Source organism: Miniopterus schreibersii (assembly GCF_964146895.1).
Source record: "Miniopterus schreibersii genome assembly, chromosome: 14".
Lineage (NCBI taxonomy): Eukaryota > Metazoa > Chordata > Mammalia > Chiroptera > Miniopteridae > Miniopterus > Miniopterus schreibersii.
Window position 1 is genome coordinate 42,687,522 of NC_138114.1, and position 14,956 is coordinate 42,702,477.

The window sequence follows — 14,956 nt, forward strand, 5'->3', positions numbered from 1 at the left end:
CATCATTGATGTTTCTATCTCTCTCTCTCTCTCTCTCCCTCTGCCTTCCTCTCTCTGAAATCAATAAAGATATAGTTTAAAAAAAGAGAGAGAGGTAGGGTTAAAAGATAGATTGCAATAGATTTATGAATGAATGAATGAATGCTTGAATGAATAAATGATAAGCAATGGGGAAATATAGAAAGAGTGCAGATAACTCTTATCAAGAAGGCAGATTACAGAATGAAGGTCATGTATGACCTTCCAGTGAGGACAAATAACTGAGTGAGGATATATTATGATGATGATGATTTTATTTAATGATGATGCTGCTGTTGTTTGTTTTTGTTTGGGGCAGGGGTTGGATAAGTATCATGTGTGTTTATATCCTGAAGGGAAATAATTTCAAGTTCAGCTAAGGGAGTATTTGGTGGTAGAGAATATGCTATCTAGATCACGGTTACAATCAGATCATCCATGGTCTGGAAGATGGACCCTGGCTTAAGTACCAAGCTATGATTTGTGGAATAAGAGTTTTTAGAGACTTTTACTGGGAAGCATCAGATTGTAATCAGGAAAAGGCATAGGATCCGCAGGTGCCAAATCCAAGCTTTTGCTACCTTGGCAAGGGCTTATGATTTCTCTCAGTCTGGCCATTTATTAAGTTAAACCATTTGAAATTGCCATTTTTGTAAATCAAAAATGGTGAAATATTGTCAGTTTCTTAGAGCTCAACCCAGCATAAAGTAAAATGGTTACACCTCCTGTTATGTCTTCTTAGAGAGAGATTATGACAATAAATTTAAACAGATACACGGAGCCATTTGTAAGAAAAGTACTCTACCGACTCATGAATGAGCTTTAAAAGTTCCCAGCATACTTGTTTATCACCCTTTCATTGCTGATCGTATAGTTTTTTCCTAGTGTCACAGGAGTGAAATTAGGTGGTTTTAATGGTAGTCAGCAGTTACTGAGAGATTATCACAGTCCCACCTCTGTTCTAAACCTTTACATGAATTATCTGAGTTAATTCTGGGGAAAAACCTATGTATGTGGGTACTCTTTTTATCACATACTTATAGTGGCATTGAGATGCAGACATATTAAATACCTTGCTCAAGGCTACACAGTTAGTACCAGCAGCACCAAGTTGGGTCTCTGTAATGGTTGCTCTTCTGTTTTAATTACTAATTTCCCAGATACTTTAATGAGTACACAGAGGCTTATCAACTGGCCCTGCCTTCTGGGAGATCACAGTCAAGGCATTCTGAGTCCACAGATCACCACAAATCAAAGCAATGCTTGCTAAAGGGTGTTGGATGTATGTGTTGCTGGAATCCTGAAGGAGTATGGAGTCCTGCCTGATATGAGAGGAGATTTCATGAAGCAGGTGGCATGAGGGCTGATCCTTGAATAAAGGATGCCAGGAGTAGGAGGAATGATGGCAGGCAAGCCAAGGGAAGAGAAAACTTGACCAGTCAGTAATTCAGAAAATGTAGGGCGTGTGCAGAAGACTCTGTATTTGGTAGGAACCAAAAATGTGGGTAGGGTAGGTAAGACTCTGAAGAACTTAAATGCCAGTTTAAGGGGGTTCATGCCAAACCTGTAGGTAATTCCTTCTACCATGAAGTCCTGTCTCTCTCTATGGAGGGACAATCTCTCTCTACTGAGGGCTGAGTGGGGCTTGTACTCTTAGAACAGCTTGACTATCAAAACAAGTTTTTTGCTTTTTAACCAACAAAGGCAATATGTCTCAGTCCCTAGCATGATGTTTTAAGAACCTCTATCTAAGTCTCAATAGGAGAATTGATAAGTGCCCTGCAGACAGATACAGCTGAGCACATTTCTTCCACTTAAGTCCTCGGAGAAGGGAGTGGCACCCCCATCTTACATTTGTCCACCCCCCCTCCTGCTTTTCTCCTTTATTATGTTAGGAACCTAGTGTCTACTTCATGGTTGATTTTTAGAGCCTTTTGCACAAGTTTCCTTGTTGTAAGGAAATAAGGAGTTTGCTGTGTTGCTGTTGATGCTGTTTCATCTTGGTGCTAGAAGGGGAGCGTATATTTGTCCTGGAAGGAGTGGGTGGAGCAGAAGCTCCAGAGAAAGTTTGGCTTTGTGGAGTCATAGCACCCTCACCTCTGACCACACAGTCTGTTCTGCGACTGTTTCTCTGCAGGGACCTGATCACTTCCAGACGGAGCACTTGTCTGGAAATTTCTGGAGGGGAACTGTCTAAGTTGGGAAAATTATTTAATGTTTACTCAGGGATATGTAAGTCGGATCAAATCATGCCTTTCAAAGTTATCAATACTAAGTTTGAGTTTTCTTTGGTTCTACGACGAATCTCTTTTGTTGTTGAAAACTATTTATAAAGCGCAGTAAAAATGAACTGCATTCCCATTGAATTACCTCTTACAATAATAATGATAATACTGACCTCCACTTGTTCACCTACTCCAGCTGACAGAGGAGTAAAAATGATGTTTCAAACTAAGCTTTTGAGATAGGATTTTCTCCATATAAAAGATGTTGACACCGTCATTTGTCATAAATGCTACAAATGTTCCCCTGAACTTGGACGCAGTGCATGATTTTTGCTACCTTGCTTGTCTCTGATTGCCTTCCTGAAATCAGGCCTTCGGTGGATAAATGCCAGCTATTGTGCTAGAAAACAACCGCACATAACTCACTCGGGAATTAATTCTCCTTTGAACTTGTGTTGCAAAGGCTAAGGGGATGTTCTGTAAGGGCTTGACCATGTCATTATCATCTGTGTTTCCTTAAGACATTCTTGACTGATTTTGCCTCCTGCTTATGAATTGCAAGCTTGTGAAACTCAAACTCATTTTCTCCATTACCAGTAGTTTCTAATTAAGTCGCAGCCTTCAAGATAAACACATAGCTCATTTTAAGTGGAAGAAAGGTTAAGTAATCAGTTCATTGTTGTTTTCTATTGTATGTCCCAGGCTGATGTTATTTTGTTTACAGATGTATATATATTTGCAGAGGAAAAAGACACCAGCCTACCCACTCTCACACGAGGAAGGGTATTGTGCGTCTCAATTTTTAAATAATAACTACATTGCATTTCAGAGAAAATAGGAGTCATAATTGAAAAGTGGGAGAGACTTTAGCTAAGCTACCAAGGCATGCTGTTTTCCAGAAATTGAAATGATAGGGAGCTAGATAAGCATGAAGACAAAACAGCATCCAAATGAGCCCGTCTATTTGTGACCATGTAAATTTGGATGCATAGCGTTTAGAACCTAAGTGCTATTTCAGCTTAGCCTTCCATCCGCTTTTACCTTTGTACCTTAGAAGCATTAGGGTGAAGTGAACAGTGGAGCCCCACAGAACCAGTGCTCTAATGAAAACTCACAATACACAGAACTGCTAATCAGCAGGTAGGCTGGGATCCTATCGTTTGCTTAGCCCTGAGAAGTGTCTCCTTTAACGGGATGTTCTTGGAACCTGAAAGCAAAACATCACCTGGCCTTTTTTTCTCTCCTTTGTTCTATAAATGGTTGTGAGCCTCAGCGTTTTGTTCAAAGAAACACACACAAAAACAAGTTCCAACGAATATGTGTCTCTAAGAAGTGAAAGGCATGTGCTATTCTGAAGACCTTCCAGGTGGCTAAAATGCCACACCTCGGGCGTTGCGATAAAATAAAACAGAACAATGCACCTCACTGAAGGGAGGAACACTGATTCTCAATGACCATTATAACTCTATTTCTGTGCTGGAGACTTCTGGGGAGGGCTCTGGTTGTTCCTGGAAGATTCTGTTTCGTTTTAGTGGATATTATTTCAATATCATAAAGTCATAGACACACGGAGCAAGGAAGGGTCTTAGAGGACATGCAGTCTGCTTGCACAGATGTAGCGTGGCAAATACCTCTGTGACACCTAAGAGGGTCATTCTACTTCACCAGGATACCTCAGTGCTAACCAACTTGCAAATACCCAAGACAAAAAGTTCTCATCTTGTATAATGTCTTTAGTTTGTTAAATAAATTCTTTGTGCTGAGCAATGCTGAAAATACTTGTGACCTCTGTCCATGGGTCCCTGTTCTGCTGGGCGGATCTATGCAGAATGTTCACTCCAGAACTGAAGGTGATTTTTAGAGCTGCGGAAAGGACCACAGTTGGAAAGGACCTCAAGATATTTCCTTCCCTAGCCTTTATAAGTTCTGGAAAATGATCAGATATGCAACTCAAGACATATTTTATGCATCTTCCATTTATTCCTCACATTTTCATCGAGCATATACTATCTATGAACCATTAGCGTAGGGGTGGGAATATACCGATGATCAAAACAAAATACTTGGGAGCTTATATTCTGATATACAGATATTTGACTCTGATCTTTAGAATTATGAGAATGGAAATCTCTTCTCCCTTATTCTAGCTGTATTTTTAATTGATATTTTCATGCATTTAACTATATTTTCTCAAATTTTATTCAAAGACATTATACCTTTTCAGTAGTCAACAAATATGGTTTTTTGTTTGTTTGTTTGTTTAACTGTTTTGAAGCTTTCTTACTAAAAAATTTTAGAAGGCAATGGAAATTAATTCAGCTCTATGATTTTCTTCCCTAACCTCTCTTCAACTCATCCAATCTGTTTCTAGAACAACCTGTTTTTTATCTTTAATTGCATTGATTGTTAGTTTTCTATAATAATTGAAACTGAACATAGTATTTAGGATCTGGTAGAAGGATAATTTCCTTTATTATACATGTTACCTGTCTGTGAACCCAAGCTCTAGGTGCAGTAGCTTGATTACCTATCACAATAGTAACATTTCTGGGAAATATTTAACATTGAGACAGACAATGACCCCAGTTTTGTTTAGTTTGAGCTTATCATTAGTTACTATTTTCCTTTTTGACTATGAGCCTTTCCTTTTAAAATGATCAGGCTTTAATTTGGTCTTATAAGTGACTTCTACATCTGCATTCCCTGCTTTGATCACTCCGCAGAACCCCGGATTCATCCATCCAAAGGTCTCCTTGACAGTGTCACAGTTTGGAAGTCCAAAAAGCATCTAAACCTCGAGGTGGACCAAACAGAAACAAACAAACAAAAAGCTTTGCTTCTCCTTTCCTTTCCATTTCCCTATCTCAGTTGATTCACCCTCCAAATCCATGTTGTCCATTTTTTCTTTATTTTGCTCCAGCTATCTGTACACATTCTATCACCAAATCTGATCTACTTCACCTCTGAAAATATTCTAGGTCTTTTCATCTCTTTCTATCTCTACTCTTATAACCTTTGTCCAAACCTCTTCTCTTACTTGGACTCTTGACAAATTGCCAAACCTCCCTCTAAATTATCTTCTTGCATCCACTTTGGGCCCCGACAATCCACTCACCACAAAGAAATAAAAGTTATATTTTAAAGTGTAAATCTAGTCGTATCTTTCCCATTTCAACTGGAAAAAGGACCTTTCTAGTGCGGTGCAGCCCTGTTGTTTTGACTCCATTTCCTTCTGCTAATTTCCTTTCCCACTAATCTACAGCCACTGGTCACTTTTCTGTCCTTCCCACAGGGCAACTTCATTTCACATTAGATCTTCCCCCTGGAATGTCTCTCACCTTGATCTTTGCACAGCTTGTTCCTCATTATCATTCAGATCTCAGTTTAAATGTCAACTCCTCAGAGAGGATTCTCTTAAATTTCCAATACAACGTAGCAATGCAGTCGCTCTCCATCACATCACTCTGTTTTAATTGCCTTCATGACACATTTCTCTAACTCATATTTTTGTATCCATTTATCTGAATATTGTCTTTCTCCTCAGTCTAGCATGTAAGTTCTACTAAAGCTAGTCTTGTTCACTGCTGTTCCCCCAGAATGGAGGGCACTGCCAGAGCTGCCACCTTAGGCTTCAATAAGTAATTGATAAATGAATTTTATGTTATTTGGATTTTGTAGTCCTGTCTTGCCATTATTTGGAGGCCAATTATAACTTTCCTCCTGCCTCCCGGAGTATTGGCAATCCTACCAATTTCAATTTCTCCTGGGGACCTAATAAGGAATTCCTATTATTCCTTTGTCTTGGCCATTAATGAGCTATTGAACTGAGAAAGGGAAGGTGGATCTCCTGGGGATACCATTCAATATAATTACCTCAGACCATTTAAAAACTCCTAGTCATCAAAAAGAATCGTTCTCACAAGTGGCAAGTCAATCAGACCCAAATTTCTGATACTCAAGAGATTAAATTTTTTATGTATTTTTTGGAGTTTTCCATAGGAATTTTGCTTTGTTTTTAGTAATTAGTCAATAATCAGCAATTGCTGATCTCAGAAAGTCACCTGAATGGCACAATCCTGAATTTTCACATGGTACACTGACCATAAATGAGAGTCACAGGATTCATTCCTCACCCTGGCTCTGGAGACCTGTCCCCTTGCTTATGTCATCTTTGGACTTTGGTTATTGCGTATGCTAGCTTTCCCACCTGGATTTTGGCATTTCTCATTTCCTTGTTCATCCCAGTCTCCCCTCTAACGTATGCTTCTGCTCCTTCTGTAGAATTCAGTTTATACAGCTGGGCTTTTGAGTTCCACAATTTTTCTCTTTGTCTTTGCCTTAGATTATTTTGGGGGCTTACATCTTGGAGCTTGGAGGCTGTGGTGGTCCCTCTAGGTCTACTCTGTGGTGACTTATCTTCATGTCTAGTGTAAAGATAACTATTCTCTGCCCTGCCATTAATGTCAGGGGTATGAAGACTTCTCCTTTCCTGGGATACTGGTGACACTCACAGCAATTTTCTCTGATGGTGTTAATAACTGACCTTCATGGGTAAGGAAATTCTGAGAACAAGACAAGGACAGAGGCCTTCAATCCCTTTGGCTTTTTTTTTTTTTATCAAAACAATAACCAATTTATTCAAAGTCACCAAAACAAACAAATCAGAAATTAAACAAATATCTTCTTACTTCCTGGACTTACCACACAGAGTTAAATAGTTAGTGGCCATGGCACACTCTGCAACAACTATGATTAATTTAGGAACCAAGATGATACATGACAAAAACAATGAAGTCCATTCCCAATCATGCTTTTGTTTTCACCTTTGCAATGAGAACCTCATTTCTAAGAAAAGCAACTTAGGTCTGCCCAACTTTCTCTGAGTCAGCTTCTATGGTTATTTAGCCTTTAGATTATTAAAAAAAAAAAAACAACCCTTAAATAACAAAATCCTTAAAAACCAAAACAGTATTGTTAACTATCATCATAATGCTTTACATTAGATGTCCAACACTCATTCATCTTACATAACTGAAACTTTGTACTCTTTGACCTACATCTCCTTTCTCCCTCCTGCCCCCCCACACTGCCATGAAACAAGCCCGATTGTGCCGATCCTCTCACAATGTAGACATCGAAACATCAAATTATATACTTTAAATATAAATAATTTTTATATGTCAAAGATATTTTAATAAAGTTGTTTGTTTGTTTTTAAATGTCAAGGCATACACTGGTAACTTAGGAACCCATAAAACTTTTGACCAACTGTCTGCTTTTTGTTCTCGGATATAGACTTAGGAACACCATAATTACAAAAATTGTCTGAGAGGTTAATTATTCTCATTTTTTTTTCATCAATATATTGGGGAAGAGAGGATAAGTCAATGAGAAAGAGAGAGAGAGGCTGAGGGAGTTAAAGAAGTGAAGGAATAGAGAGCAGACTGAGTGGGCTGACTAGTGGTGAGGAAGACTCCGCATCCAGTTCATGGGTGCCAGTATAAGTCATGCTTGAAAAACTTCTTGGGTGGATCAGAAGAGTGCTCTTAATCACTCCTTATTTTTTTTACATTCGTTTACTCAGTTAATATTTATATAGTACCACGTGCCAATTTTTCTGGCATGGCCTCTCACCTCAAAGAGCTCCCGGTTCAGTGTGAAAGTCAGACATACTTTCTGATAATATATATGTAATATCAGGAAAGAAGCCTTTTAATAAAGATATGTAGTTGGAGTTAACGGGTCATTCAGTGAACATGACATACATGACCCCTCTGAACTCCCAAGATTATAATGTTGAGTTGAGGGATTCCAAGATAAGTTAAGAAGCCATCATTCAGCCCTACAGTAGAAGGCCTGGGTCTCCTGGGTCTTTATAGGAAAATGGAGTCTCTACAATTGAGCTCAGAGAATTCTGTGCTGTGGAGTCAGAGAACAATTAAAAATTAACCTGGCCAGGCCCTGGCCAGTGTGGCTCAGTTGGTTGGGTGTAATCCTGTGCACCAGGAGATTGCCCGTTCGATTCCTAGTCAAGGGCACATGCCCAGATTGTGGACTAGACTCCAGGTAGGAGGTGTGCAGGAGGCAGCTGGTCATGTTAGGTTGTCACATCAATGTTTCTCTCTCTTTCACCTCTCTCTCTGATAATCAATAGACTATTCTTAAAAAAAATTTTTTAACCTGGCCAAGAAGGATCTCAGATAATGAAGCAAATAATGCTGCCTGTGGAAGGGGTATCAGGAAAAGCTTTTCAGAGGAGATGGTCTTTGGGCTGTGTCTTCTGGTTAAATCAAGGGCAGGCGGGTACTTGATAATATCAAGAAAGGGAAGGAAGAGTCGCTCAGAATCGTGCAAGTCCTTAGCAGCATTCCTTAAAGATTATCTGATGTCCTGTCCACAAAGGGCCAGACCTTCCTCTTACCATTGGATGAAAGATGGCACAGTGTTGCCCAGATTACCTCCAACACTCAATACTCATCCCTAAAAACCCTTAAAATGGCATCAGGGAGGGAAAATGATCCTAACATCCATTCTGAACAAATAGGAAATTGCTTTTTTTAAGGTATGATCTGAAAGACACACACCTCCCCCTCCAATAGTGTACACTCAGCACTACTCAATTTATCTGTATCAAAAACTCCAAGGGTTGAATTGATTGCACAGTAAATTGAACCTCGGGTTCCATTCTGAGTACTTGAAACATGACACTCCATCCACTAAACTCCTTTGCTTGTTTTTTTTTCTTCTATTCTAATATGTTGAAATATTTCTGCAGCCCTGGTGTTGTCTCTGACTGGGCCAGGAAATGTAGTTTTGATCAAATCTCGTAATAATATAGGGGGATGTTGAAGATTAATGCCTATTGATAATCCAAAGTGTGAGAGAGTGAGACACGGAGGAGAATTTAATAACCTGAAAAATTGTTGCAAAAGAGTGTGGTTTTATTTTCAGCTGTCTGTTTCATGTACTTGTTTCTAACCCAGGGTGAGTTTTGACGAGGGCCACTCCTGGGACAAGTATGGTTTCACTCCGGTTCCTCTCTTTGTGGACGGGGCTCTGGTGGAGGCTGGAGTGGAGACCCAGATCATGACGTGAGTACTTCTTTTGCTTTTGGTCAAAAGGAACCCAGAGACCTGGATTCTACTTTCACCCCCGCCCCCCCAAGGCCATGGATATTTCGCAGGGACCCCTACACCAAAGCATATCAATTTCTGGGCCAATGTTTTTTCATCTGGAAAATGGAAATATTTATGCTTGCACCATTGACCCAAAAGACTACTAACCAGAGTAGAGAAGCCAGGATACTCACTGAAATGTTAAGATTTCTAACAGAATTTAAACTAGTATTATAACAAATTTCCATACATCCAAAACCCCACGCAAAGAGAAAGCTTATGTCTTTACATGTGTTTCTCTCCTTCCAAAACATTCCAGTAGAGACTAGGGACAGGGACAGAGGAAGCAAAGCAGCTGACATACTGAACACAGGGAATATTTTAAGAGAAATTCCTACAGTCTGTCACACTCACACACTTACTCACACTCATACTCACACACTCACACTGACAGTGGTTCTTGTTCAGATTAATTTGCTGTGAAAACTGTTCTATACTCCTTTACAATGTGAGTAGATGGTGGGATATAGATCTTACAGCTATAAAACGCCATGAATTAGTTTTTGAATATTAAAGAAAATAATAATTTGATACTGTTTTCTAAACATATATCAAATTTTAATCCCTAAAAAGTTGATCACCTGTGTGTGTTTGTGTGCACTTATGTATGTAGGGGTAGGGGAGAAGAGTTTCTGCCGCCACTTCTACTTTGCTTATTGCGATAGTTTAAATGCTAGCAAGCAGAAAAGGAGCTAGAAGAGTTCATACTCTTCTTATATGAGATTTGGGACAGAGAGGTATTTGTCCTTTCATGAAATTAAGATGAGTTTGGAAGCAGTCATCTACCCAAGTATAAATAATTCAGTCTACCTGTTTTTAACATTTTATTAAATTCAAAAGTTTTCTAGTATGAAAATGACAGAAGCTTTTCTGGAGCTCTTCACACAGCCAGAGGGTGAGCTCTTAAAGGATTGTTAAGAGGCAATTTCTGCTTCTGTCCTAGATTTGAAAAGGATTTTAAGATCAAGTGGCCTACCTGGCAGGGCTGACCAATACTGTTTCCTCATGTAATGTCAATGGCAAGAATGGAAACAGGAGTTCAAAAAACGTTCCTATATTTCTTAGGAACTGTGAGGACAGGGAGTCCATCTGGGGACAAAATGTTTAACTTTGCAATTTAACCAAAAACATTAATGATGTAGGCTATCCTTCTGTACCCTTCCCCTCATGGCTAACCCTGACCCTAGCTCAGCTGTGGCCAAGGAGGAAAAATGCCTAGCACACTCACACTAAGGTTTTACTGCCTTATTGTTAACTTCATTGGTAGGATTTAAATGTTTAACAGTTTGTGATGTTTCATTTTATGTGTCAACTTGACTGGGCCATGGGGTGCCTAAATATTTGGTCAAACATCATCCTGGGTGTTTCTGTGAAGATGTTTTTGGATAAGTTAACATTAAAATGAACAGACTGTGTAAAGCAGATTGCCCTTCATCGTGTGGGTGGGCCTCACCCAATCAGCTGAAGGCCTGAATAGAACCAAAAGCCTGTCCCTTTCTTGAGCAAAAGACACTTCCTTCTGCCTGGCTTGAACTGGAGTATGGTTTTTCTTTACCTTCAGACTCCAACTGAAACACTCACTCGTCCTGGGTCTCAAGCCCTCCTGCCTGCAGACTGGAGCTCCACCATTGGATCTCCTGGGTGTTTAGCTTGCCACTCACCCTAAAGATCTTGGAACTTGTACACATGCAAACACACACACACTTTATTCATTCAAATACATTTAATAAGCTTCTAATATGTTTTAGATGCTCTTGAGGGATATAAAGGAGGGAAATACAATGATGTCTACCCTTACGGAGCTCTCAGGCCAATGTGTGTGAGGAGTGGGGATACTTTAATCATCAAGGAATCCTAGTTATGTAGCCAGGGTATGAGTAGAAGCAAGTGACTTCCCACATACAAAAGGTGATAGTTGAATTGATATGGAAGTTTTAATAGCAGCTCACCTGCAGAAAACTGATTAAAGGTAAATAGAATGTAAGCTTGAAGAAAGTACTCATTTTTAATAGTTTTGTTGAGTACTATAGCCTCGGTGCCTAATGGGGGGTTGGCACATAATAGGGTGTCAGTAATTATTTTTTGAGAGAATCAATTATTTCAAGACAAAGGACAGGACACAAACAAAGGAAAGAACCATGAAAGGGCATGACTGGGTGCTAAGAGTTGGGACAGTAAAGGGCCTTAGTTTATGTTTAAGAATTTGACCTGTTCCCAGACTGATGTTCTCAAAATTGAAAATATGGTAACACCACTCCTCTTCTAAAAACCCATGGAGGTGTTCCCATTGATTGCCTTTAGGATAAAATCCAAACTCATTGAATGGCCTACAAATATCCTACTGACCACATGTCTAGGATCTCATTTCCAGCTTCTATTCTCTGTACTATGGTGCCTTCATGCCCAAACGTCTTTGCCTCTGGACTCCCTGACATGTGCTTGTCCTCCCCACATGAACAATAAACTTCTAAACATCTTCCAAGTCTTATTTGAAGTATCATTTTTTCTAGTACATCTTCCTTCAAGCCACCAGATGAGTTTGAGTCTCTGTGTATGCTATCCTAGCCCTACAAATTTATCCCTTGATTACATTTTAGACAATAAATATTAGTAAAAGTGGCATTGTTTGTTTAGTGTCACCCCTCTCCACCTTCACCTACTGGGTCCAGGGCTGGGGAACGACCCTTGAAATCATTTGGTCTGGCCCTGCCAAGGCAATTGCAGGAGGGACTCGAAATTCAATAATCTAGGAGCTTTTCTTGTAGTTAATTTTTAAGTTGAGAATTTTGTATGGCCCGTGAATAATATTATAAATATCTAAATGGCCCTTGGTGGAATAAAAGTTCCCCACTCCTGAAGCCTTACTACAGACCAACAGGCACACATGTGCATGCATGGACACACACACATGCACATGACTTCAAGTTCCCATGAGAAAGGATCTTTGTCTCTCTTCTTCTTTGAGTGACATATATTTATAAGTTTTGTGTTAGTACTGAGGATTTAAGAGCATATATGTATTGAATGAATAAATGAATGAATGAGCGAATGAATTAACCAGTACAGCCTATGGTCCCTAATAATCTTACCAGTGTTTTGATTGTCATGGCTTCTCTGGCCCATTTTAGGATGTTGATTATAGATTCCTGGAGATTCTGAATCAGAATCCAGTAGTTGCAAGTCATGGGGGCTGGAGGCTAGGTAGCCATCAGGGCAGTCTGCGTCTGTGTGCAGAGGTGTGTGTAGGGGGTGAAAGAGCAGGGGGGTGGAATGGCATGTAGGCACAAAGGGAAGTTAGAGAATGGGGGCCCTCCTGGGAATGCTTTCTGATTTCCTCCAGCTTCCACTTCTCCCGAAGCCCACTGCTCAGGGGTATGAAATGTTCTAACACTGGAACTCTGCAGGGGAATCTGTGTGGGAGAAACAGTCCCCAGCCGCAGGCATGGAGTTGGCTTATTTTCATTGCTCCTTTTTTTTGCTGTCTTTTCAAATGTTATTATTTCAACATTTCCCTGGTAACCTTGACAGGAACCATCTCGTCTAGCCTAATGCACAGTGAAATGTGACCGTTCTTGTTACTTACGGCAGAGGACAGGACTGGGTGATTGACAAGCCGGAGCGCCTATTGCCGTCTCAGGCAACGACTCTCCAACTGATGAGATGCCTGTGGCTGTTAGAGCCCTGGGCTTCTTTCGTCCACTATTTCTTGAAAGGTTTGCGCCCAGACTAGCACTTTAAGAAAAGCTCTGCTTTGCTTGGCTCAGATGTCGAATCAGACGGGAAAATGCGGTTTTCCTGCATGCTCAAAGCTACATTTGAAATTCTTTCTTGATGTGAAATGTTTGAACCAGTTGGCTGTGATTTAGCTGATGTTTTACAGAGGCCAGGGAGAACGTAGCAGCCTCTCAGGAAAAAAAATCCCCAAAGGGAGAGAGACGCACAGCTCTCCTGGAAGAGAGAGCAGATGCTCCTTCCCAGGAGTGAGTGGCACCGACTTGTGTGTGCTCGGCACCTGCCTTTGTGCGGGGTATCTTGTTGAGCACTTTCTCAAACTTGGTTTCACTGAAATCTCCCAACAACCTGCCAGGGAGGTCAGATTATCACCATTGGGCAAATGAGAACAGGGAAGTTAGGTGCTCAGCTCGCATGCTCTGTAAGAGGCAAAAGGAGAGCAAGGAGTGTGAATTTCAAACTTCAAGCTCAGAGCTGAAATTTGAGGAAAGGTACTAGAATTTTCCAAGGTTTCTCCAGTCCCTTAAGGATCATGGTGTGTGGGGAGAGTGGTGGGCTGTTAGTTACTCACTGAGAATTGATGGAGTGTCCATGGTGCTGCTAGAATTACAGCAAGCCCATACAAACCATCTTTAGAAAGATGTGACAAATGTGAAAGTCCTAGAGGACAATAAAATTGTAGTTGTTGTTGGATATCTAAGAAGTGGTTGAAGACAAAGGCTTTGTGGCTATGTGGAGAGGAAGGAGAGGGGGGCATTCCAGGTGGGGCAACAATGTAAGCAAACGTGGACAGTAGGACCCGGACCCTGCCTGGTCTGCACAGGGCAGAGTGAGATGTGGGAAGGGCTAGGGATTCTTTCAGCAGATTGTCTAGGGCCAATTGCCTTGCTAAGTCCCTGCATAAGTCCAGTCTACTGGCTTATATCCCTGATCCATTGTTCCACCAGCAGAACTAGTAGCCAAAGTGAAGGGGGAGAGAAAACATTTTGCCTAGGAAATTATGCAAACCCCAAAGCTGCAGATGTTTAAAGGAAAACAAACAAACAAAAAACACAGCAAAGGCCTTCTTTCCATTTAAGAAACTGTGATCACATGCTTAGCGGGGAACATACTCTCAAATATAGCCTTAGCACAACGTGGAGCCCAGGCCCTGAGCTTAAATGCATTGTTTAGCCTCCAGTAACTGCATTCAATAAAGTCATTGGAAATGAACCAGTGTTGCTTCCATTGATCTGTTTTGCAACCCTCTGTTGTTCGCTGGAAGAGCCTGATTTGACTTTGCCCAAAATAAGTGATTCGAGAAATCGGCAAATCCAGTGGAACTCGCAGGTCATCGCCTCTCAGGCTGGCTGCTGGACTCACATCCTTCAGGTTGTTTTCAGACTTGCCATCCACTCAGAGGCCACTATTGTTTGTGCCAAGGAATGCAGATGACACTGGGATGTACTGGAGGCTGACGGTAACCTGGGGAAAAAAGTCTTGTTTTGATCAATGGATTGCTGTGTGGGGATGGAGTAGTGACTTAGGGTATGGGTTTTAGAGGTCGATGTTCCAGGAACAGCACTCAGGTTGCCGCTCAACCATGCATGTGACTTTAGATGCTTTACTTACCCTCCATCTGAGCTCAGGTTTCCTCACCTGGATGTGAGGATTAAGTTCAATGACCTCCATCAAGGGACATTAGAGATGTTTGCAGTTTGCCTAGTCTAATGATTAAGAAATGGCCTTCTGCAGGGAAGAACTTCAGTCAAAGTGAGCAGTGATCAGCAAACTTTTCTGGCCCCAGGGTCTTTGTTGCACGCACTT

General features: G+C 40.7%; 1 protein-coding gene across 1 annotated transcript in view; it reads left to right on the top strand.

Annotated features, from left to right (window-relative positions):
• The window catches only part of SORCS3 (sortilin related VPS10 domain containing receptor 3), a 449,042-nt gene that overhangs the window by 379,396 nt on the left and 54,690 nt on the right, over nucleotides 1–14,956 (top strand). The window contains exon 14 of the mRNA XM_081158097.1: nucleotides 9,227–9,334. Within this exon, the coding sequence (XP_081014223.1) occupies nucleotides 9,227–9,334 (108 nt within the window). The remainder of the gene's footprint in view (nucleotides 1–9,226; nucleotides 9,335–14,956) is intronic.